Source organism: Oncorhynchus kisutch, linkage group LG22, assembly GCF_002021735.2.
Source record: "Oncorhynchus kisutch isolate 150728-3 linkage group LG22, Okis_V2, whole genome shotgun sequence".
Classification (NCBI taxonomy): domain Eukaryota; kingdom Metazoa; phylum Chordata; class Actinopteri; order Salmoniformes; family Salmonidae; genus Oncorhynchus; species Oncorhynchus kisutch.
This window is the reverse complement of record NC_034195.2, coordinates 43,728,374-43,750,958: the sequence shown is the minus strand read 5'-3', so window position 1 is coordinate 43,750,958 and position 22,585 is coordinate 43,728,374. Positions and strand designations below refer to the sequence as shown.

Genomic DNA, 22,585 nt, shown 5'->3' with positions numbered 1-22,585 from the left:
GTTTGCTTGTTTATTGATATGGGCTCCTCAGTGGTGCAGCGGTCTAAGGCACTGCATCTTAGTGCTAGAGGTGTCACTACAGACCCTGGTTCGATTCCAAGCTGTATCACAACCGGCTGTGATTGGGAGTCCCATTTGGCGGCACACAATTAACCCAGCGTCGTTAGGGTTTGGCAGGGGTAGGCTGTCACTGTAAATAAGAATTTGTTCTTAACTGACTTGCCTATTTAAGGGTTAAATAAAATATCTATTTCAATGTTGTGCTTCATCTAAACTTTTGACCCAGTGTGATGCTGTGAACGTTTGCGTTTCACAATGAGATAATACCCTGCTGGCAGTTAAAAGGCATTTGGTTGAAGAAGTCTTCTCTTTGTTTTTATCACTCCTTCCCTCTGTCCACCATCCAGTTATCCAGAGTGGCTCCTGTGACGTATTGGTTTTCTGCTCGGCTTCCTCCTTTAAGCGTCGCAGCACACTGCTGGCAGTGTTCGTCTTTCCTCCCTCCCTGCCTGCACACAAAGCAGCTGGCCGTTTTATTGGCCTTCTAACAGGATCAGCTGAATCCAGGCCCTTTATTGTGCAGTCTGTGGTGTTAGCGAGAGAGGCAGAGAAAAGACCTGGTACGACTGCACAACTTGACTTCCTAAATTCCACTAGGGTCCTTTAGAGAGGAAGGGAAGCATGAAGAAGGCCGCCTTTGGGATGCGTGCGCTGGTGGAGCAGAGGCGTGAGCCCTCCTCTTTGGGTTTCCTCTCCCGGACAGTTCAAATGTGGGCTCTCTCATCAGGAGGCTGTTCAGAGTTGCATCAATGTAACATGACAGGCTAATTTTAGAAACAAGACAACAGAGGGGCAGAGTTGTGTGAATGGGAGTGTATCTGGCATGAAATGTACACAGAGGAGAGTATTTGGTAAAATATGTTCACAAGTAAATTATAAAGCTGGTACATGATTTTTATGATTTTTTTTTGGGGGGGGGGGTCCCTTTCATCCATATGTTTTGTAATCTATTTATGCTCTTTTTTTCCCCTAGAATTGAAAATAGTAATTATGTTGAGGATGATTAGGCTACTTTTATTTGGGGTCCGTTTGTACTGTAGTAGTAGATAAGGCATAGTAGGTGGTGTGTATGCTTGTTAAATTCATTATTGCATTTGCTCTTTCATCCCCTATAAAATATTGATCAGTTGGTCAATAATTTAGTATACTCTATTACTCCATAATGGAGTGCTTATGTTCACTGTGTTCACAGTTGTATAGTTTTATTTAACATGTATTTTCTATGACTGTTTGCAATTCACAAGATGTAATACTCTGATAGTTGAGGACATTGATGAAGAGAATGTGTGTACTCTGAAAGGAGGGCATGAACACTGAGCAGTCGAGATTATGCACACAGTTGTGTTCAAGATGGGGGGTTTACTCAAATTGGAGAGTTCACCAAACTATGATGTTTGCAAGCCTCAGCTAAAAAGCATGCCATCCTATAATGTCCGGTATTGAAACAGAACATTTGGTATAACCATGTATGGTGAAACTATGGACTTCGAAGTTCGAGGGGATCTTCGAGTGAGGTTGAGTGATTGTACGAAAAGTCCTGCGCAGCGACGCTCAAGTACTTGATGGGCCATGGCACGAGAGTGGGGTAGTTAGCATTCTACCCTGGACAGCGGCAGATTATTGCGCAAGCGCACCCTATTCAGTGTGCATCAATACCGTGTGTGAGTTCAAGAGAGGGATTCGAGAAAGCCTTTGATATGGTTGCAGACATGGATGGAGGAAAGCGGAAAAGAAGTATCTGCTCACGGCAAGAGCCGTTGGCTGCACTGAAGATCTTGAAAGATGGGAACAACAAGCGTGACGAAATCCCCGATAGAGTGACTCTGAAAAAAGAAATAGGACTTTTAAGCGCCTGTACAATAATCATAGGTAAGGTTGGTAAAAATGTATTGCATTTTAGAGACTTAGGGGGTGTTTGTTCATTGTTTTATTTGAATGCGCACTTTATAAAATAACGTTGTAAATTTGCTATTGACAACATTTGCCCTTACTGAATGAAGTTTTCCAACGATGGATTATGTAGGCCTATTATTCAAGTTAATATCCTATATTTAGTCACAAGTTTAATGTTTAGAAATAGGCCCATCTTCTCACCTGTGATGCTAAGAATATGGTACTATTTGATCTGATCGTGTGGTAACATGACAAATAAATATGTGCATTAAATATCTACCTCAATGCTTACGTGGCCAAAATATATTAAGTCAGTCAAGTAGCACATTGGTTGTCAAGCAGAAGCAAATTTTCTGCTGAAGCAGAAGAAATTGCAGGGACTGCTTTAATAAATCTAATCTGCTTGTTGAAGGGTGCAAATTAAGATATAAACCCAAGTGTCACCTACACAGGATTGGAGAGTAAAATAACTGACATGTAATCTGATTACAAAAAAACGAACTACCCAGTTACATTACTAGGAAGAAATATTGTAATCAGATTACAGATACTTTTGAAAAACTAGATGGATTACTTTTAAATTCAGAAATGTTCAAGATGTTTGCAAAAAATACATTACCACACCTTTCTGTTTTCGCAATGACATTCAATTCAGCATTGGAAAAAAAATAGCAAATTTACATTTGTTCCACCTGAGGGAGTCCATAAGTCAGAGGCCACTACAATGACACACCACATGTGTTAGATGGATCCTCATCAGGCCAAAGTAATCAGGTTACATGACTGATTTGGGGTAATCCCAAAATATCGCTACTGATTTACAGTAAAGTAAATCCCACTATACAGTCTGGAAGATGCATATGTATCATAAAGTCCATTTTAGGTGGTTTTGGTTTTCAGACTAATGATACATATGCTGAAGATTTCAGCATGCTCTGTTGCCATTATTACATATGTTCTGACTTGATTGTTTACATTTGTTTTAGAGTTACTGTAAAATGGTTATTAAACTGAAAGTCTAAAGTGTAAAGAATAGGCCTATGCTCTATGCCATTTCTACTGACAGTTATGTTTTTCAATTACATTTCCTCACAGCAGGCCCCAACCTACTCTAGTGGCTTTTGATAAGTTACATTAATTAAACTTTTTTTCATCAAGATCGGTCCTGGAGAAAAAAGTGAAAATCCCTTTGACTCCTGGAAGGTCTGTTCCACCACAGAATGCAGATATTTTTTATTTAACCTTTATTTTGACAGGGAGTCATGCTGAGACCACGGTCTCTTTTCACAGATGAGCCCTGTATACACATCAATATGCACTACACACATCACTATACACCATATTATGCACATCAAAACACGAAAAGCAAATCACAATCATAGAAAATAGTACACAAATTGATGCACCAATGCGTGTGTGGAAGAGAAACACAGTACAGACCACCAACTGTGATTGGACAAATTGAGCAATCCAGACCAGGAAGTCTATGCTGGCATCCACCCTGTTGTTTAAAAGTTATACATCCCAGTATTAGCATTTCTGACAGGGGCACAAACCTAAATGAAAGCCGGCCGTGTAGAGTCTAGAAATAATGCAGGAGATGAGTTGAATTCAATTCTTGCGGATGGCTCATGCCTGAGCTCGACAGTTAAGAGTAAATAATTTATGTCCAGTTATGTAATGGAGGTCTGTGCCACTTGGCTGCCTTCTGCTGTGCTACTCTGAGTGCTCTACCCTGAATGTGTTGGTTGGGATACACTTGGTCTGCGTCTAAAATGGCACCCAATTCCATAATGGCACTACTTTTCAACGGGGCCATTTCCCTTGAACATGGTACAGCCATATTGGAACCCAGCTCATTTTATTACTTCAATGAGTGTGGTTGATGTTGAAGCAAGCCTCTTGAGTTAGATGGTAGCACTTCCTACTTTGACTGCTTGATCTCCTGTCTAAAGCTCTGTTCACTCATATCAACAGTATAATTGTTCCATTTCTGAGGTCCGCTGTGGACGATGTGTTAACTTGTAATGATCGTCAGAGAGGATATTTTTCTCAAGTATATCTGAAGAGAGAGAGAGCCATATCATTTCAGGGTTGATGTGAGGATAAATCAGTGAGTACCCTTTAGCTAGCTCAATCGGAAGTGTATAGACCAGAATATATAATATCCCCACTTTCTACACACTGCAATATATCTGTTGTTTAGATCTCAATGTATTGTTTAGTGTTTTTCTTTGTTTCCAAACACATGATACAGTTCTATCAGATTTTATAATAGTCATATAAATATATACAGTACCAGTTAAAGGTTTGGACACACCTACTCATTCAAGGGTTTGTATTTATTTTCTACATTGTAGAATATTTTTGAAGACATCAAAACTATGAAATAACACGTTGAGTCATGTAGTAACCAAAAAAGTGTTAAACAAATCAAAATATATTTTATATTTGAGATTCTTCAAAGTAGTCACCCTTTGCTTTGATGACAGCTTTGAACACTCTTGGAATTCTCTCAACCAGCTTCATGAGGTAGTCACCTGGAATGCATTTCAATTAACAGGTGTGCCTTGTTAGAAGTTAATTTGTGGAATTTACGTCCTTCTTAATGCAAAGAGAAACAATAGTCCATCATTACTTTAAGACATGAAGGTCAGTCAATACGGAACATTTCAAGAACTTTGAAGGTTTCTTCAAGTGCAGTCGCAAAAACCATCAAGCGCTATGATGAAACTGGCTCGCCACAGGAAAGGAATACCCAGAGTTAACTGCACCTCAGACTACAGCTCAAATAAAAGCTTAAAAGGGTTAAAGTATCAGACACATCTCAACATCAACTGTTCAGTGGAGACTGCGTGAATCAGGCCTTCATGGTAAAAATTCTGCAAAGAAACACTACTAAAGGTCACCAATAATAAGAAGAGACTTGCTTGGGCCAAGAAACACGAGCAATGGACATTAGACTGGTGGAAATCTGTCCTTTAGTCTGATGAGTCCAAATTTGCGATTTTTGGTTCCAACCGCTGTGTCGTTGTGAGACGCCAAGTAGGTGAACATATGATCTCCGCATGTGTGGTTCCCACTTTGAAGCATGGAGGAGGAGGTGTGATGGTGTGCGGGTGCTTTGCTGGTGACACTGTCTGGGATTTATTTAGAATTCAATGCACACTTCACCAGCATAGCTACCAGAGCATTCTTCAGCGATACGCCATCCCTTCTGGTTTGCACTTTGTGGGACTATCATTTGTTTTTCAACAGGACAATAAGCAAAAACACACCTCCAGGCTGTGTAAGGGCTATTTGACCAAGAAGGAGAGTGATGGAGTGCTGCATGAGATGACCCGGCCTCCACAACCCCCCGACCTCAAACAAATTGAAATGGTTTGGGATTAGTCGGACTGCCGAGTGAAGGAAAAGCAGCCAACAAGTTCTCAGCATATGTGGGAACTCCTTCAAGACAGTTGGGAAAGCATTCCAAGTTAAGCTAGTTGAGAGATGCCAAGAGTGTGCAAAGCTGTCATCTAGGCAAAGGGTGACTAATTGAAGTATATTTTGATTTGTTAAACACTTTCTTTGGTTACTACATGATTCCAAATGTGTTATTTCATAGTTTTAATATCTTCACTATTATTCCACAATGTAGAAAATAGTAAAAATAAAGAAAAACCCTTGAATGAGTAGGTGTTCTAAAACCTTGTAGCTGGAAACGGCAGATTTTTGTAATGGAATATCTACATAGGCATACAGAGGCCCACTATCGGCAACCATCACTCCTGTGTTCCAATGGGACGTTGTGTTAGCTAATCCAAGTTTATCATTTTAGAAGGCTAATTGATCATTATAAAACCCTTTTGCAATTATGTTAGCACAGTATAAAACTGTTGTTCTGATTTACAGAAGGAATAAAACTGGCCTTCTTTAAACTAGTTGAGTATCTGGAGCATCAGCATTTGTGGGTTCGATTACAGGCTCAAAATGGCCAGAAGCAAAGAACTCTTCTGAAACTCGTCAGTTTATTCTTGTTTTGAGAAAGGAAGGCAATTCCATGCGAGACATTTCCAAGAAACTGAAGATCTTGTACAACGCTGTATAGTACTCCCTTCACAGAACAGCGCAAACTGGCCCTAACCAGAATAGAAAGAGGAGTGGGAGGCCCCGGTGCACAATTGAGCAAGAAGACAAGTACTTTAGAGTGTCTAGTTTGAGAAACAGACGCCTCACAAGTCCTCATCTGGCCACAAAACACCAGTCTCAACGTCAACAGTGAAGAGGCAACTCCGGGATGCTGGCCTTCTAGGCAGAGTTCCTCTGTACAGTGACTGTGTTTTTTTGCCCATCTTAATCTTTTCTTTTTATTGGCCAGTCTGAGACATGACCTTTTCTTTGCAGCTCTGCCTAGAAGGCCAGCATTCCGGAGTTGCCTCTTCACTGTTGACGTTGAGACTGGTGTTTTGCGGGTACTATTTATTGAAACTGCCAGTTGAGGACTTGGAGGCATCTGTTTCTTAAACTAGAGACTCTAATGTACTTATCTTCTTGCTCAGTTGTGCACCGGGGCCTCCCACGCCTCTTTCTATTCTGTTTAGGGCCAGTTTGTGCTGTCCTGTGAAGGGAGTAGTACACAGGGTTGCAAGAGATCTTCAGTTTCTTGGCAATTTCTTGCATGGAATAGCCTTCATTTCTCAGAACAAGAATAGACTGACGAGTTTCAGAAGAAAGTTCTTTGCTTCTGGCCATTTTGAGCCTGTAATCGAACCCACAAATGCTGATACTCCAGATACACAACTAGTCTAAAGAAGGCCAGTTTTATTGCTTCTTAAATCAGAACACCAGTTTTCTACTGTGCTAACATAATTGCAAAAGGGTTTTCTAATGTTCAATTAGCCTTTTAAAATGCTAGACTTGGATTATCTAACACAACATGCCATTGGTGATGGTTGCTGATAATAGGCCTCTATACGCATATGTTGATATTCCATAAAAATCGGCCGTTTTCAGCTACAATAGTCATTTACAACATTAACAATGTCTGCACTGTATTTCTGATCAATTTGATGTTATTTTAAGGGGCAAATAAATGTGATTTTCTTTAAAAAACAAGGAAAATCTAAGCGACCCCAAACTTTTGAACGGTAGTGTACATTTTTAAACAATATTTACATTGCTTGTTTTTGTGTATATGCATTCTAGTAATACCTTCTCCCTCTCCACAGGGAACATCATAGGTTCTGGAATCTTCATATCTCCTAAAGGGGTTCTAGAGCACTCGGGTTCAGTGGGTCTAGCCCTGATTGTGTGGATACTAGGGGGATGTATAGCTGCCCTGGGATCCCTCTGCTATGCTGAGCTGGGGGTCACCATCCCCAAGTCAGGGGGGGACTACTCCTACGTCACAGAAATATTTGGAGGCCTTGTTGGGTAGGTACCTCTGTCTCCCACACCTACAGTTTATTTCACACCCAATGTGTATAGTTTGCAAGCTGATTATGAAATATGTAACATTAGGTTGGATCAATGCAGACTATGCAGACTACTTTGGGAATACATTTTTAATTAATACTTTCATGTGCTTTTCTCTGTAATGAAATTCACATGTTGTTGATGTAGCCTATGCATAACTTTTTACCCCAAATACAATTCTGTTCAATTCTGTTTCTTTCCCATCCTAGGTTCCTTCTGCTGTGGAGTGCAGTGCTCATCATGTACCCTACCACCCTGGCTGTCATCGCCCTGACCTTTTCTAACTATGTCCTACAGCCTGTCTTCCCAGACTGTGTCCCTCCCTACATGGCCACACGCTTGCTGTCAACAGTCTGTCTATGTGAGTACTGCACCGTGTGTCTGACTGTGTGTGTGCATGCTTGCTTGTGTTATGTTTTATGGGAAGTTTATCTGGTGCAACAGAGTAAAATATATCTTATGTAACATTTGCCTCTAAGCCTTTTAAAACTCTCAGAGAGGAGGCAGGAATATTAACATGCATGGTGTATCAAATAGAAAATGGAAGGGGGAGACGAATATTAACATGCATGGTGTATCAAATAGAAAATGGAAGGGGGAGACAGGGATCTTAACATGCATGGTGTATCAAATAGAACATGGAAGGGGGAGACAGGGATATTAACATGAATGGTGTATCAAATAGAAAATGGAAGGGGGAGACAGGGATATTAACATGCATGGTGTATCAAATAGAAAATGGAAGGGGGAGACAGGGATATTAACATGCATGGTGTATCAAATAGAGAATGGAAGGGGGAGACAGGGATATTAACATGCATGGTGTATCAAATAGAAAATGGAAGGGGGAGACAGGGATATTAACATGCATGGTGTATCAAATAGAAAATGGAAGGGGGAGACAGGGATATTAACATGCATGGTGTATCAAATAGAAAATGGAAGGAGGAGACAGGGATATTAACATGCATGGTGTATCAAATAGAAAATGGAAGGGGGAGACAGGGATATTAACATGCATGGTGTATCAAATAGAAAATGGAAGGGGGAGGCAGGGATATTAACATGCATGGTGTATCAAATAGAAAATGGAAGGGGGAGACAGGGATATTAACATGCATGGTGTATCAAATAGAAAATGGAAGGGGGAGACAGGGATATTAACATGCATGGTGTATCAAATAGAAAATGGAAGGGGGAGACAGGGATATTAACATGCATGGTGTATCAAATAGAAAATGGAAGGGGGAGACAGGGATATTAACATGCATGGTGTATCATTTACAGAATGTAAGGGGAGACAGGGATATTAACATGCATGGTGTATCAAATAGAAAATGGAAGGGGGAGACAGGGATATTAACATGCATGGTGTATCAAATAGAAAATGGAAGGGGGAGACAGGGATATTAACATGCATGGTGTATCAAATAGAAAATGGAAGGGGGTGACAGGGATATTAACATGCATGGTGTATCAAATAGAAAATGGAAGGGGGAGACAGGGATATTAACATGCATGGTTTATCAAATAGAAAATGGAAGGGGGAGACAGGAGGGGGAAGAGTGAGCCGGAAAGTTAGGGAAACAAAGACTGATGAAGAGTACAGTTTCTAAAGTATATATAAAATCATCTCAATGGGCAAAATATGCCATGGGATGTCCTAGTGGCCTAATTCTCTGGTTGTAAATTAGTTTTAAGTTCTTTATCAAGGAAACATTTGGTTTTTAGGTGGTTATAGACATCCTTTTATTGGTCGCTAAAAATACATCTAAAAACATCCTTTTACAACGAAGTTGACTGTGACGCCACAAAAGACATTCGAATGACGTCACTGCAACCATTTTTGTGAACCTGAAGGAACTTGGACTTAAATTCAATGTCATGTACAGTGTCTGTCCCATCCGCCAAAGTTAGAGCCATTTTTGTCGCCTGTGATTTGTGTATTGCTTTTCACAGGGTTGCACCCCTCACTCTGTCTACAATTTGGACATGCTAGTATTACTAATTACTTGGCAACAAGCCTGAGGGGACCTCCACTGTACCTCCACTGAACCCCATGAAGTAGAGAAAAAAAAATCCCCATTGTACCATGATTGAGCTGCGGAAAAGCCAACAAGCCAACAGCATTGTGGCCCATGTTTTTTTTATTGTGTTCCTTGCTTTTAGGGGCCATTATTCTCACTTGTTTTTTGGGGGACTGGATGCCAAGGATCTGGAGAAAACGTGAGCTTTCTCTCAGCCTCTTCAGGGACCTGCCCGCCTGTCCTCTCTGGGTTTTGTTCTGTTGCATCGGAAGCGGTTTGTTTTGGGGGCCTTGACACCTAGCCTTTGTTTGTGAGAGCCAGGCCACCATGAGAAAGAGAGGCAAGCCAATGACAGTGATGGACGAGGTGAAACAATCGTGTCCACCCCTTTGCCTTACCATTTCCCACATTCCAGTCTGCCATGGCAACTGCTAGGCCGCTGCCGCCCGACCAACACCATGTGCCCAGGAGTGAGCCCTGACTGACTGGGAGAGAACATGTCACATTACTGTGCACCTCACGGCTTGCCTGGCATCCCTAATGCCACATTCCGATTGGGCGATAGCTCCCCTATGTGAGGACAAACATGACTTTTGACTAATCATTGTTGGTAACATTCTTAGGCTACCATATTCTATACCTGGGTTTAAATTGTATTTTGTTTTCTCAATAAATGCTTGCCTTAAAGTAACTGTCCAGTGTTTCCAGATTTCTATGAAATATGACCTATAATTAATTATAATATGAGTGAAATAGTTTTCTTTACAATGTTTTTATTATTTAAGTATGCTAAAAAGCAGCTTTTCTGTGTAAGAATGGTGTGGGATTACCCCAACAACAGAATGGTGTGGGATTACCCCAACAACAGAATGGTGTGGGATTACCCCAACAACAGAATGGTGTGGGATTACCCCAACAACAGAATGGTGTGGGATTACCCCAACAACAGAATGGTGTGGGATTACCCCAACAACAGAATGGTGTGGGATTACCCCAACAACAGAATGGTGTGGGATTACCCCAACAACAGAATGGTGTGGGCGTACCCCAACAACAGAATGGTGTGGGCATACCCCAACAACAGAATGGTGTGGGCATACCCCAACAACAGAATGGTGTGGGATTACCCCAACAACAGAATGGTGTGGGCATACCCCAACAACAGAATGGTGTGGGCGTACCCCAACAACAGAATGGTGTGGGATTACCCCAACAACAGAATGGTGTGGGCGTACCCCAACAACAGAATGGTGTGGGCTTACCCCAACAACAGAATGGTGTGGGATTACCCCAACAACAGAATGGTGTGGGATTACCCCAACAACAGAATGGTGTGGGCATACCCCAACAACAGAATGGTGTGGGCGTACCCCAACAACAGAATGGTGTGGGCGTACCCCAACAACAGAATGGTGTGGGCGTACCCCAACAACAGAATGGTGTGGGCATACCCCAACAACAGAATGGTGTGGGCGTACCCCAACAACAGAATGGTGTGGGATTACCCCAACAACAGAATGGTGTGGGCGTACCCCAACAACAGAATGGTGTGGGCATACCCCAACAACAGAATGGTGTGGGCGTACCCCAACAACAGAATGGTGTGGGATTACCCCAACAACAGAATGGTGTGGGCATACCCCAACAACAGAATGGTGTGGGCGTACCCCAACAACAGAATGGTGTGGGCTTACCCCAACAACAGAATGGTGTGGGCGTACCCCAACAACAGAATGGTGTGGGCTTACCCCAACAACAGAATGGTGTGGGCATACCCCAACAACAGAATGGTGTGGGCATACCCCAACAACAGAATGGTGTGGGCTTACCCCAACAACAGAATGGTGTGGGCGTACCCCAACAACAGAATGGTGTGGGATTACCCCAACAACAGAATGGTGTGGGCATACCCCAACAACAGAATGGTGTGGGCGTACCCCAACAACAGAATGGTGTGGGCGTACCCCAACAACAGAATGGTGTGGGCGTACCCCAACAACAGAATGGTGTGGGCGTACCCCAACAACAGAATGGTGTGGGCGTACCCCAACAACAGAATGGTGTGGGATTACCCCAACAACAGAATGGTGTGGGCGTACCCCAACAACAGAATGGTGTGGGATTACCCCAACAACAGAATGGTGTGGGCGTACCCCAACAACAGAATGGTGTGGGATTACCCCAACAACAGAATGGTGTGGGATTACCCCAACAACAGAATGGTGTGGGATTACCCCAACAACAGAATGGTGTGGGATTACCCCAACAACAGAATGGTGTGGGATTACCCCAACAACAGAATGGTGTGGGCGTACCCCAACAACAGAATGGTGTGGGCGTACCCCAACAACAGAATGGTGTGGGCATACCCCAACAACAGAATGGTGTGGGATTACCCCAACAACAGAATGGTGTGGGCGTACCCCAACAACAGAATGGTGTGGGTGTACCCCAACAACAGAATGGTGTGGGCGTACCCCAACAACAGAATGGTGTGGGTGTACCCCAACAACAGAATGGTGTGGGCGTACCCCAACAACAGAATGGTGTGGGCATACCCCAACAACAGAATGGTGTGGGATTACCCCAACAACAGAATGGTGTGGGCATACCCCAACAACAGAATGGTGTGGGATTACCCCAACAACAGAATGGTGTGGGCGTACCCCAACAACAGAATGGTGTGGGCGTACCCCAACAACAGAATGGTGTGGGCATACCCCAACAACAGAATGGTGTGGGATTACCCCAACAACAGAATGGTGTGGGCGTACCCCAACAACAGAATGGTGTGGGCGTACCCCAACAACAGAATGGTGTGGGCGTACCCCAACAACAGAATGGTGTGGGCGTACCCCAACAACAGAATGGTGTGGGCATACCCCAACAACAGAATGGTGTGGGATTACCCCAACAACAGAATGGTGTGGGCGTACCCCAACAACAGAATGGTGTGGGCGTACCCCAACAACAGAATGGTGTGGGCATACCCCAACAACAGAATGGTGTGGGATTACCCCAACAACAGAATGGTGTGGGCGTACCCCAACAACAGAATGGTGTGGGCGTACCCCAACAACAGAATGGTGTGGGCGTACCCCAACAACAGAATGGTGTGGGCATACCTCAACAACAGAATGGTGTGGGCGTACCCCAACAACAGAATGGTGTGGGCATACCCCAACAACAGAATGGTGTGGGATTACCCCAACAACAGAATGGTGTGGGCATACCCCAACAACAGAATGGTGTGGGATTACCCCAACAACAGAATGGTGTGGGATTACCCCAACAACAGAATGGTATGGGCGTACCCCAACAACAGAATGGTGTGGGATTACCCCAACAACAGAATGGTGTGGGCATACCCCAACAACAGAATGGTGTGGGATTACCCCAACAACAGAATGGTGTGGGCGTACCCCAACAACAGAATGGTGTGGGCGTACCCCAACAACAGAATGGTGTGGGCGTACCCCAACAACAGAATGGTGTGGGCGTACCCCAACAACAGAATGGTGTGGGCGTACCCCAACAACAGAATGGTGTGGGCTTACCCCAACAACAGAATGGTGTGGGCGTACCCCAACAACAGAATGGTGTGGGCATACCCCAACAACAGAATGGTGTGGGCTTACCCCAACAACAGAATGGTGTGGGCTTACCCCAACAACAGAATGGTGTGGGATTACCCCAACAACAGAATGGTGTGGGATTACCCCAACAACAGAATGGTGTGGGCTTACCCCAACAACAGAATGGTGTGGGATTACCCCAACAACAGAATGGTGTGGGATTACCCCAACAACAGAATGGTGTGGGCGTACCCCAACAACAGAATGGTGTGGGCGTACCCCAACAACAGAATGGTGTGGGCGTACCCCAACAACAGAATGGTGTGGGATTACCCCAACAACAGAATGGTGTGGGCGTACCCCAACAACAGAATGGTGTGGGATTACCCCAACAACAGAATGGTGTGGGATTACCCCAACAACAGAATGGTGTGGGATTACCCCAACAACAGAATGGTGTGGGCGTACCCCAACAACAGAATGGTGTGGGCTTACCCCAACAACAGAATGGTGTGGGATTACCCCAACAACAGAATGGTGTGGGCGTACCCCAACAACAGAATGGTGTGGGCTTACCCCAACAACAGAATGGTGTGGGATTACCCCAACAACAGAATGGTGTGGGCATACCCCAACAACAGAATGGTGTGGGCATACCTCAACAACAGAATGGTGTGGGATTACCCCAACAACAGAATGGTGTGGGCGTACCCCAACAACAGAATGGTGTGGGCGTACCCCAACAACAGAATGGTGTGGGATTACCCCAACAACAGAATGGTGTGGGATTACCCCAACAACAGAATGGTGTGGGATTACCCCAACAACAGAATGGTGTGGGATTACCCCAACAACAGAATGGTGTGGGATTACCCCAACAACAGAATGGTGTGGGATTACCCCAACAACAGAATGGTGTGGGATTACCCCAACAACAGAATGGTGTGGGATTACCCCAACAACAGAATGGTGTGGGATTACCCCAACAACAGAATGGTGTGGGATTACCCCAACAACAGAATGGTGTGGGATTACCCCAACAACAGAATGGTGTGGGCATACCTCAACAACAGAATGGTGTGGGATTACCCCAACAACAGAATGGTGTGGGCATACCCCAACAACAGAATGGTGTGGGATTACCCCAACAACAGAATGGTGTGGGATTACCCCAACAACAGAATGGTGTGGGCGTACCCCAACAACAGAATGGTGTGGGATTACCCCAACAACAGAATGGTGTGGGATTACCCCAACAACAGAATGGTGTGGGATTACCCCAACAACAGAATGGTGTGGGATTACCCCAACAACAGAATGGTGTGGGATTACCCCAACAACAGAATGGTGTGGGATTACCCCAACAACAGAATGGTGTGGGATTACCCCAACAACAGAATGGTGTGGGATTACCCCAACAACAGAATGGTGTGGGATTACCCCAACAACAGAATGGTGTGGGATTACCCCAACAACAGAATGGTGTGGGATTACCCCAACAACAGAATGGTGTGGGCATACCTCAACAACAGAATGGTGTGGGATTACCCCAACAACAGAATGGTGTGGGCATACCCCAACAACAGAATGGTGTGGGATTACCCCAACAACAGAATGGTGTGGGATTACCCCAACAACAGAATGGTGTGGGCGTACCCCAACAACAGAATGGTGTGGGCATACCCCAACAACAGAATGGTGTGGGATTACCCCAACAACAGAATGGTGTGGGCGTACCCCAACAACAGAATGGTGTGGGCGTACCCCAACAACAGAATGGTGTGGGATTACCCCAACAACAGAATGGTGTGGGATTACCCCAACAACAGAATGGTGTGGGCGTACCCCAACAACAGAATGGTGTGGGCATACCCCAACAACAGAATGGTGTGGGATTACCCCAACAACAGAATGGTGTGGGCGTACCCCAACAACAGAATGGTGTGGGCGTACCCCAACAACAGAATGGTGTGGGATTACCCCAACAACAGAATGGTGTGGGCGTACCCCAACAACAGAATGGTGTGGGCGTACCCCAACAACAGAATGGTGTGGGCGTACCCCAACAACAGAATGGTGTGGGATTACCCCAACAACAGAATGGTGTGGGATTACCCCAACAACAGAATGGTGTGGGATTACCCCAACAACAGAATGGTGTGGGATTACCCCAACAACAGAATGGTGTGGGTTTACCCCAACAACAGAATGGTGTGGGCGTACCCCAACAACAGAATGGTGTGGGATTACCCCAACAACAGAATGGTGTGGGCGTACCCCAACAACAGAATGGTGTGGGATTACCCCAACAACAGAATGGTGTGGGCTTACCCCAACAACAGAATGGTGTGGGATTACCCCAACAACAGAATGGTGTGGGCGTACCCCAACAACAGAATGGTGTGGGATTACCCCAACAACAGAATGGTGTGGGCGTACCCCAACAACAGAATGGTGTGGGATTACCCCAACAACAGAATGGTGTGGGCGTACCCCAACAACAGAATGGTGTGGGATTACCCCAACAACAGAATGGTGTGGGCATACCTCAACAACAGAATGGTGTGGGCATACCTCAACAACAGAATGGTGTGGGCTTACCCCAACAACAGAATGGTGTGGGATTACCCCAACAACAGAATGGTGTGGGCATACCCCAACAACAGAATGGTGTGGGCGTACCTCAACAACAGAATGGTGTGGGCATACCTCAACAACAGAATGGTGTGGGCATACCTCAACAACAGAATGGTGTGGGCGTACCCCAACAACAGAATGGTGTGGGCTTACCCCAACAACAGAATGGTGTGGGCTTACCCCAACCACAGAATGGTGTGGGCGTACCCCAACAACAGAATGGTGTGGGCGTACCTCAACAACAGAATGGTGTGGGCATACCTCAACAACAGAATGGTGTGGGCATACCTCAACAACAGAATGGTGTGGTCGTAAACCAACAACAGAATGGTGTGGGCTTACCCCAACAACAGAATGGTGTGGGCGTACCCCAACAACAGAATGGTGTGGGCGTATACTGATCATAAAAAATATTAATGCAAGTCGACTGCTGATTGGCCAGCCTCTATGAGAAATAGCAAGCAATTTTAAACATTCTGTTTGAGATACAAGCTTGAGGTGTTTTTTTTTACTGTTTTTTTCTCCAATTTATGCTTTGGCCACAAATACGAGTATAGGACGAGTCAACAACGTTATTTGTGTATGAGTTAACAGAAGTTTCAAAAGTCCGATTTTCACTGGACAATTACATGAAAGTATTTGTGTGTGTGTGTGTGTGTGTATATGTGTGTGTATATGTGTGTGTGTGTGTGTGTGTGTGTGTGTGTGTGTGTGTGTGTGTGTGTGTGTGTGTGTGTGTGTGTGTGTGTGTGTGTGTGTGTGTGTGTGTGTGTGTGTGTGTGTGTGTGTGTGTGTGTGTGTGTGTCTGCAGTGTTCCTGACCTGGGTGAACTGTTCCAGTGTACGTCTGGCCACCAGGATCCAGGATGTGTTCACGGTGGGGAAGCTGGCGGCCCTGGGTCTCATCATAGTAGTCGGCCTGGTGCAGATCTGCAAGGGTGAGACACACACACTCACCCTCTCTCTAGATTGGTTTTCATTATAGCAATCCTGGGACATGCAAGACGTTTTGCAACTGAAAATGAGTAGTAGGTTTCTTATTTAGCAAGTTCAGATAGTACCTCCCCGTTTCGGATTGCTTTCTTCGGTTTTGTGTCTACTGAACATGACCCAGGTGCCGAAGGTCAATAGCACCTTTTAATGGTCAAAGAGACTATCAAGCTATTTCCCTAAAACAGCCACCCAGACATTGATGGTGAATTTGTACTTCTCCAGGTAACTACGAGGGACTGACGCCTCAGGTGGCCTTTGAGTTCAGCACGACTCCCTCGGTTGGGCAGATCGCTCTGGCTTTCCTTCAGGCCTCATTCGCCTTCAGTGGATGGAACTTCCTGAACTATGTCACAGAGGAAGTGGTTGAACCGCGACGGTGAGCTTCTGGTTCACCAAACATTATTTTCCTTTGCATTCTATTCTATTCTGTTTATCTATTCTATTCTGTTTACCATGCAATCAACACACAGTCTCATATATCATGCACTGTTAGAGAAATAAGAAGGCAGCTGATATGCAAAATATAACTCTATAGAATGTAAAATTGCAGGATATCACTTTTTTTTCCTTAGCAACATGTTCATTGATATAACATCACAACATACAACTGTGCATCACTCCACAATGCTTGCGTTCATGCATTCACATCCGGACTGCATATTCAGTACACAGCATTGGATGCTTTTACATTCTATAGAGTTATATTTTGCATATCCGCTGCCTTCTTATTTCTCTAACAGTGCATGATATATGAGACTGTGTGTTGATTGCATGGTTTGTATACAGTGTAGATTACCTCATCAATGGTTTGTGTACCGTGTGGATGACCTCATCGGTAGTTTGTGTACCGTGTGGATGACCTCATCGGTAGTTTGTGTACCGTGTGGATGACCTCATCGGTAGTTTGTGTACCGTGTGGATTACCTCATCAGGAACCTACCTCGTGCCATTTACATCTCTATCCCATTGGTGACCTTTGTGTACACGCTCACCAACATCGCCTACTTCTCCGCCATGTCACCCGAGGAGCTGCTGTCATCCAATGCTGTGGCTGTTGTGAGTAACGCTGTTCGCTTTGCTTTGCAAAATGACAAAAACTGCGTTGCGTACTGTACTTTAATGGTGCCCTTATTTGATTTATTGACCTTTAATGAATGTTCAACATAATGCATGTTTACATAGAGATGACCTTTAACTTGCTGTACATCAAGAGTTATCCCTGGCTTGAATTGTGTCTTAAATGTAAACCTTCTTGTTCTGCTGCAGACATTTGGAGAGAAGCTGCTGGGGATGTTCTCTGTCATTATGCCCATCTCTGTAGCCTTGTCTACGTTTGGAGGCATCAACGGCTACCTCTTCACATCTTCTAGGTGAGAGGTCAACCCCGGTGGATGGTGTCCTCTAGACTGGCTTTGTCTCAATCCATAAGGATGCAGCCTTTGATTGAGACACAGCCATAGAAACAGAGGCGTGTGTGTGTTTTTTAAGTAAATTAAATGTTTATAAGCCCTCTAGGTTTTTATTTGTCTTTCTAGATTGTGTTTCTCTGGGGCCAGAGAGGGACATCTACCCAGCCTGCTGGCTATGATCCACTTTAAGAACTGCACCCCTATCCCTGCTCTCCTCTGCTGCGTAAGACTACCTAACACTACTACGTCTCTACTAGGTCTACTGTATGTTTTTTTTCTTAAACGATACTCAGTGGCCAACATGCAGGTCCTATATCCCTCTACCTTATGTCTTCAATAACGGCCTCTCTCTCTCTCTCTCTCTCTCTCTCTCTCTCTCTCTCTCTCTCTCTCTCTCTCTCTCTCTCTCTCTCTCCCTCTGTCTCTCTCCCTTCTCTCCATCTCTCTCTGTCTTGCAGTGTACTGCCACCATTGTAATCCTGTGTATAGGAGAGACACACAACTTGATCAACTATGTGTCCTTCATCAACTACCTCTCCTATGGAGTCACCATCGCAGGCCTGCTCTATTACCGATGGAAGAAGCCCAAACTTTACAGACCAATTAAGGTATTATTAATACAGGCATGGTTCAATCATGGCCCCTCAGATAAATGATTGACACAGTAATTGACAAAAAATAACAAACTACAGCAACACAGTGAACCTGTTCTCATCACCTGTTGAAAACAGAGTAGAAGCAGCTATTTTCCTCTGTCCTCTTCACTCGGGTGATTCATTGGAAGGTGAGACGTCATGTTGACTCTCTCTTCATTATAAAAACACAATCTGTTCTCATCGACCTGGCCAAGGCTTTCGACTCTGTCAATCACCGTATTAGCCTTGGTTTTTCTATTAGCCTCAATAGCCTTGGTTTTTCTAATGACTGCCTCACCTGGTTCACCAACTACTTTGCAGACAGAGTTCAGTGTGTCAAATCGGAGGGCATGTTGTCCGGACCTCTGGCAGTCTCTATGGGGGTACCACAGGGTTCAATTCTCAGGCCAACTCTTTTCTCTGTATATATCAATGATGTCGCTCTTGCTGCGCACGATTCTCTGATCCACACCTATGCAGACGACACCATTCTGTATACTTCCGGCCCGTCCTTGGACACTGCTATCTAACCTCCAAACAAGCTTCAATGCCATACAACACTCCTTCCGTGGCCTCCAACTGCTCTTAAACGCTAGTAAAACAAAATGCATGCTTTTCAACCCGTCGCTGGCCACATTCGCTCGCCCGACTAGCACCACCCTGGACGGTTCCGACCTAGAATATGTGGACAACGATAAATACCTAGGTGTCTGGCTAGCCTGTAAACTCTCCTTCCAGACTCATATCAAACATCTCCAATCCAAAATCAAATCTAGAATCTGCTTTCTATTTTGCAACAAAGCCTCCTTCACTTACGCCGCCAAACTTACCATGTAAAACTGACTATCCTACCGATCCTCGGCGATGTCATCTACAAAATAGCTTCCAATACTCTACTCGGCAAACTGGATGGAGTTTATCACAGTGCCATCCGTTTTGTTACTAAAGCACCTTATACCACCCACCACTGCGACCTGTATGCTCTAGTCGCCTGGCCCTCGCTACATATTTGTCGCCAAACCCACTGGCTCCAGGTCATCTATAAGTGTATGCTAGGTAAAGCTCCGCCTTATCTCAGTTCACTGGTCATGATAACAACACCCACCAGTAGCACACGTTCCAGCAGGTATATCTCACTGATCATCCCCAAAGCCAACACCTCATTTGGCCGCCTTTCCTTCCAGTTCTCTGCTGCCAGTGACTTGAACGAATTGCAAAAATCGCTGAAGTTGGAGACTTTTATTTCCCTCACCAACTTTAAACATCAACTATCTGAGCAGCTAACCAATTGCTGCAGCTGTACATAGTCCCTCTGTAAATAGCCCATCCAATCTACCTACCTCATCCCCATACTGTTTTTATTTGATTTATTTTTCTGCTCTTTTGCACACCAGTATCTCTACTTGCACATCATCATCTTCTCATTTATCACTCCAGTGTTAATCTGCTAAATTGTAATTATTCGCTCCTATGGCCTATTTATTGCCTACCTCCTCATGCATTTTGCACACACTGTATATAGACTTTAGTTTTACTACTGTGTCATTGACTTGTTTATTGTGTTATTGGCTTGTTTATTGTTTACTCCATGTGTAACTCTGTGTTGTTGTCTGTGTCACACTGCTTTGCTTTATCTTGGTCAGGTCGCAGTTGCAAATGACAACTTGTTCTCAACTAGCCTACCTGGTTAAATAAAGGTTAAATAAAATTAAATGAAAATAAATCCCTTCTCATCAGGTAAACCTACTTGTTCCTATCACCTACCTGATGTTCTGGGCCCTGTTACTGGGCTTCAGCCTGTACTCTGAGCCTGTAGTGTGTGGTGTTGGGCTGGTCATCATGCTCACTGGTGTACCAGTCTACTTCCTGGGGGTGCACTGGAAAGCCAAGCCCAAGTGTATCTATGACTTCATCGGTGAGTGTCCTCTTGAGTCCTGCAAATACATGCTTGTTTTAGTAATCCTGGCCTCTTTCTTTGCCCCCCATTATATCTGAATTTCTGAATTCAACCACATATTTTTAATGGTATTCAAACTCCCTAAACCCTATATATAACAAGTATCAAACCATTCTATATTTAAGGAGACCCAGATATATGGCATTTAAAAGGAATACTACGTTAGTGGTCTGGTCAGACACTTTTTTGTGATGCTAAACATGGGACCTGTTTTCTCACAGAGTCAGCAACCTACGTGGCACAGAGGCTGTGTTTCGTGGTCTTCCCTCAGTTCGACCCCATCGAGATCAGTCCAATCGAAGAATGGCCCGACAAATCTTCTGACACTCTATCTAGGAAGTCTTAAACTCTTTTTGCCTTCTGAAGTATTTTTCTTTTTGTATATTCTGTCACTGTATGAGTACAGACACGGCCCGTTCCTTATAGTGGAGCCCCTTGTCTGGTCTCTGGTAACCTCAGACTCATATCCATTTCTTTACAGCTAGGTGGAATTGCCTGCGTTTTGATGCATGGGCCACTTGCAAAAAAATGTATTCTCTTTTTGTACTAAGTCGTCAAGGACAACAAGCTAATGGCAACAGTATCACATTTTGAAACAGACTTCATATGCCCTAAGGAAGTATTTGAGCCTTTGGGTTTTAATTGACCTAAGATTTACTGTGCATCATTGTGCCTTTTAGGGGAAATTGTGTACCTTATTAACAAAAATGTACCTTACCTATTATTTGAATTTGGAATTTGCTTTGCTTTGTGTGTTCCTTATGAGAATTTGAAAAGCACTGTGGTCTTCCATGTTCTGCTTCTTGCCAGTTGTTAATTTGCCACATGTCATGACTTCCTCAGATTTGTGAACATATTGAAAAGTATCTGAACAAAGACCTCAGAGCCTTTGACTGGAATCCTTTGGAAATGAATCTCTTTAGCCAGCAACAGCCAACAACATAGATGTGTTCTGATTGTATACTGCTGAAGGATAGATGGTTGTAGTTGATAGTTGAGTGTCACTATGTTTTTACAGTAATTAGTTTGTTTAACTTTTGCCATTGCCTTTAACACTACTGATTATATTTCATATACTGTAAATACACAACAACTGTAATCTTCACAGCTGACATAATGACCCAAACACCAATTTATACCGATGTTATGTGGAAGTAAAACTGCTCACAAAATGCTTGCTGGACTTTTCTAATGCTTGTTTCTAAACTAAGATTCTAATATCAAGTTAACTTATTTTATTTTCTATTCTCTACCACACTTAAAACTAAATGCTGTGCTGGTAACCTGACAAAAACATACAAAAGGCCTTTGCTTTTCCTGTGGTGCACTGTACTGCCATTCCATTTATGTTCCCTAAACAGAGCTCTTTAACTGATATTGTGCTCTTCATATGACCAGGCCCTTGACTGTTACTGTAAAAAAAAAAAAAAAAAAGATGATATGTTGCATTTCTTTTGAAATTAACATACATTTTAAGTAGCCTAGATGTATAGATATATATACTGTATTGTAGTAGATATATGGATACTGTACTTGATACCACACATTACTCAAGGAACATATTTAATGCCAATAACCAGATAATGATGTAGGTTTAGGATATCATTATGTAGTTTGTTAGTACTACGAGAGTTTGAGTTGTCTCTCCAACAGCTGCCATGATCATTAAGCCAGTCAGGTAAAACACAGTGCTTATGCAAGATTTATTACTACTTTATATCCATTTTAGTTCAGATTTCTAGAGCAGTCTTGATATGAAGAGCTTTTACACTGTAAATTATTTGTAAAGCATCAGGTGTTTACAATGGGTTCAGTACTTGGAATGTTAACTGGAATGTATTTTAGTGCACTTTTTTGTAAATGAGAAAATGACAATAATACCACAATAAATCAAATACCTATCGGAAATGAATGACTTCATGCTTTGTCTGCTTTGTTTC

General features: G+C 43.7%; 1 protein-coding gene across 1 annotated transcript; it reads left to right on the top strand.

The window, feature by feature from the left end:
• The first annotated feature begins 1,226 nt into the window (after positions 1-1,226).
• On the top strand, positions 1,227-22,395 carry slc7a10b (solute carrier family 7 member 10b). The gene is made up of 11 exons (XM_020456166.2): positions 1,227-1,929; positions 7,167-7,371; positions 7,623-7,774; positions 16,464-16,589; positions 16,867-17,020; positions 17,577-17,700; positions 17,911-18,014; positions 18,180-18,276; positions 18,512-18,661; positions 20,426-20,603; positions 20,867-22,395. The coding sequence occupies exons 1-11, from the start codon at positions 1,758-1,760 to the stop codon at positions 20,989-20,991; spliced, it is 1,587 nt and encodes a 528-aa protein (XP_020311755.1). The 5' UTR covers positions 1,227-1,757; the 3' UTR covers positions 20,992-22,395.
• The last annotated feature ends 190 nt before the right edge of the window (positions 22,396-22,585 follow it).

What these genes read in the sequence shown, in the direction of transcription:
- slc7a10b (XM_020456166.2), top strand. Translation starts at nt 1,758, where the DNA reads ATGGTTGCAGACATGGATGGAGGAAAGCGGAAAAGAAGTATCTGCTCA. An exon ending in CCTGGTGCAGATCTGCAAGG is followed by an intron (nt 16,590 to 16,866) that starts GTGAGACACACA and finishes GTACTTCTCCAG; the next exon opens with GTAACTACGAGGGACTGACG. An exon ending in GTGTATCTATGACTTCATCG is followed by an intron (nt 20,604 to 20,866) that starts GTGAGTGTCCTC and finishes GTTTTCTCACAG; the next exon opens with AGTCAGCAACCTACGTGGCA.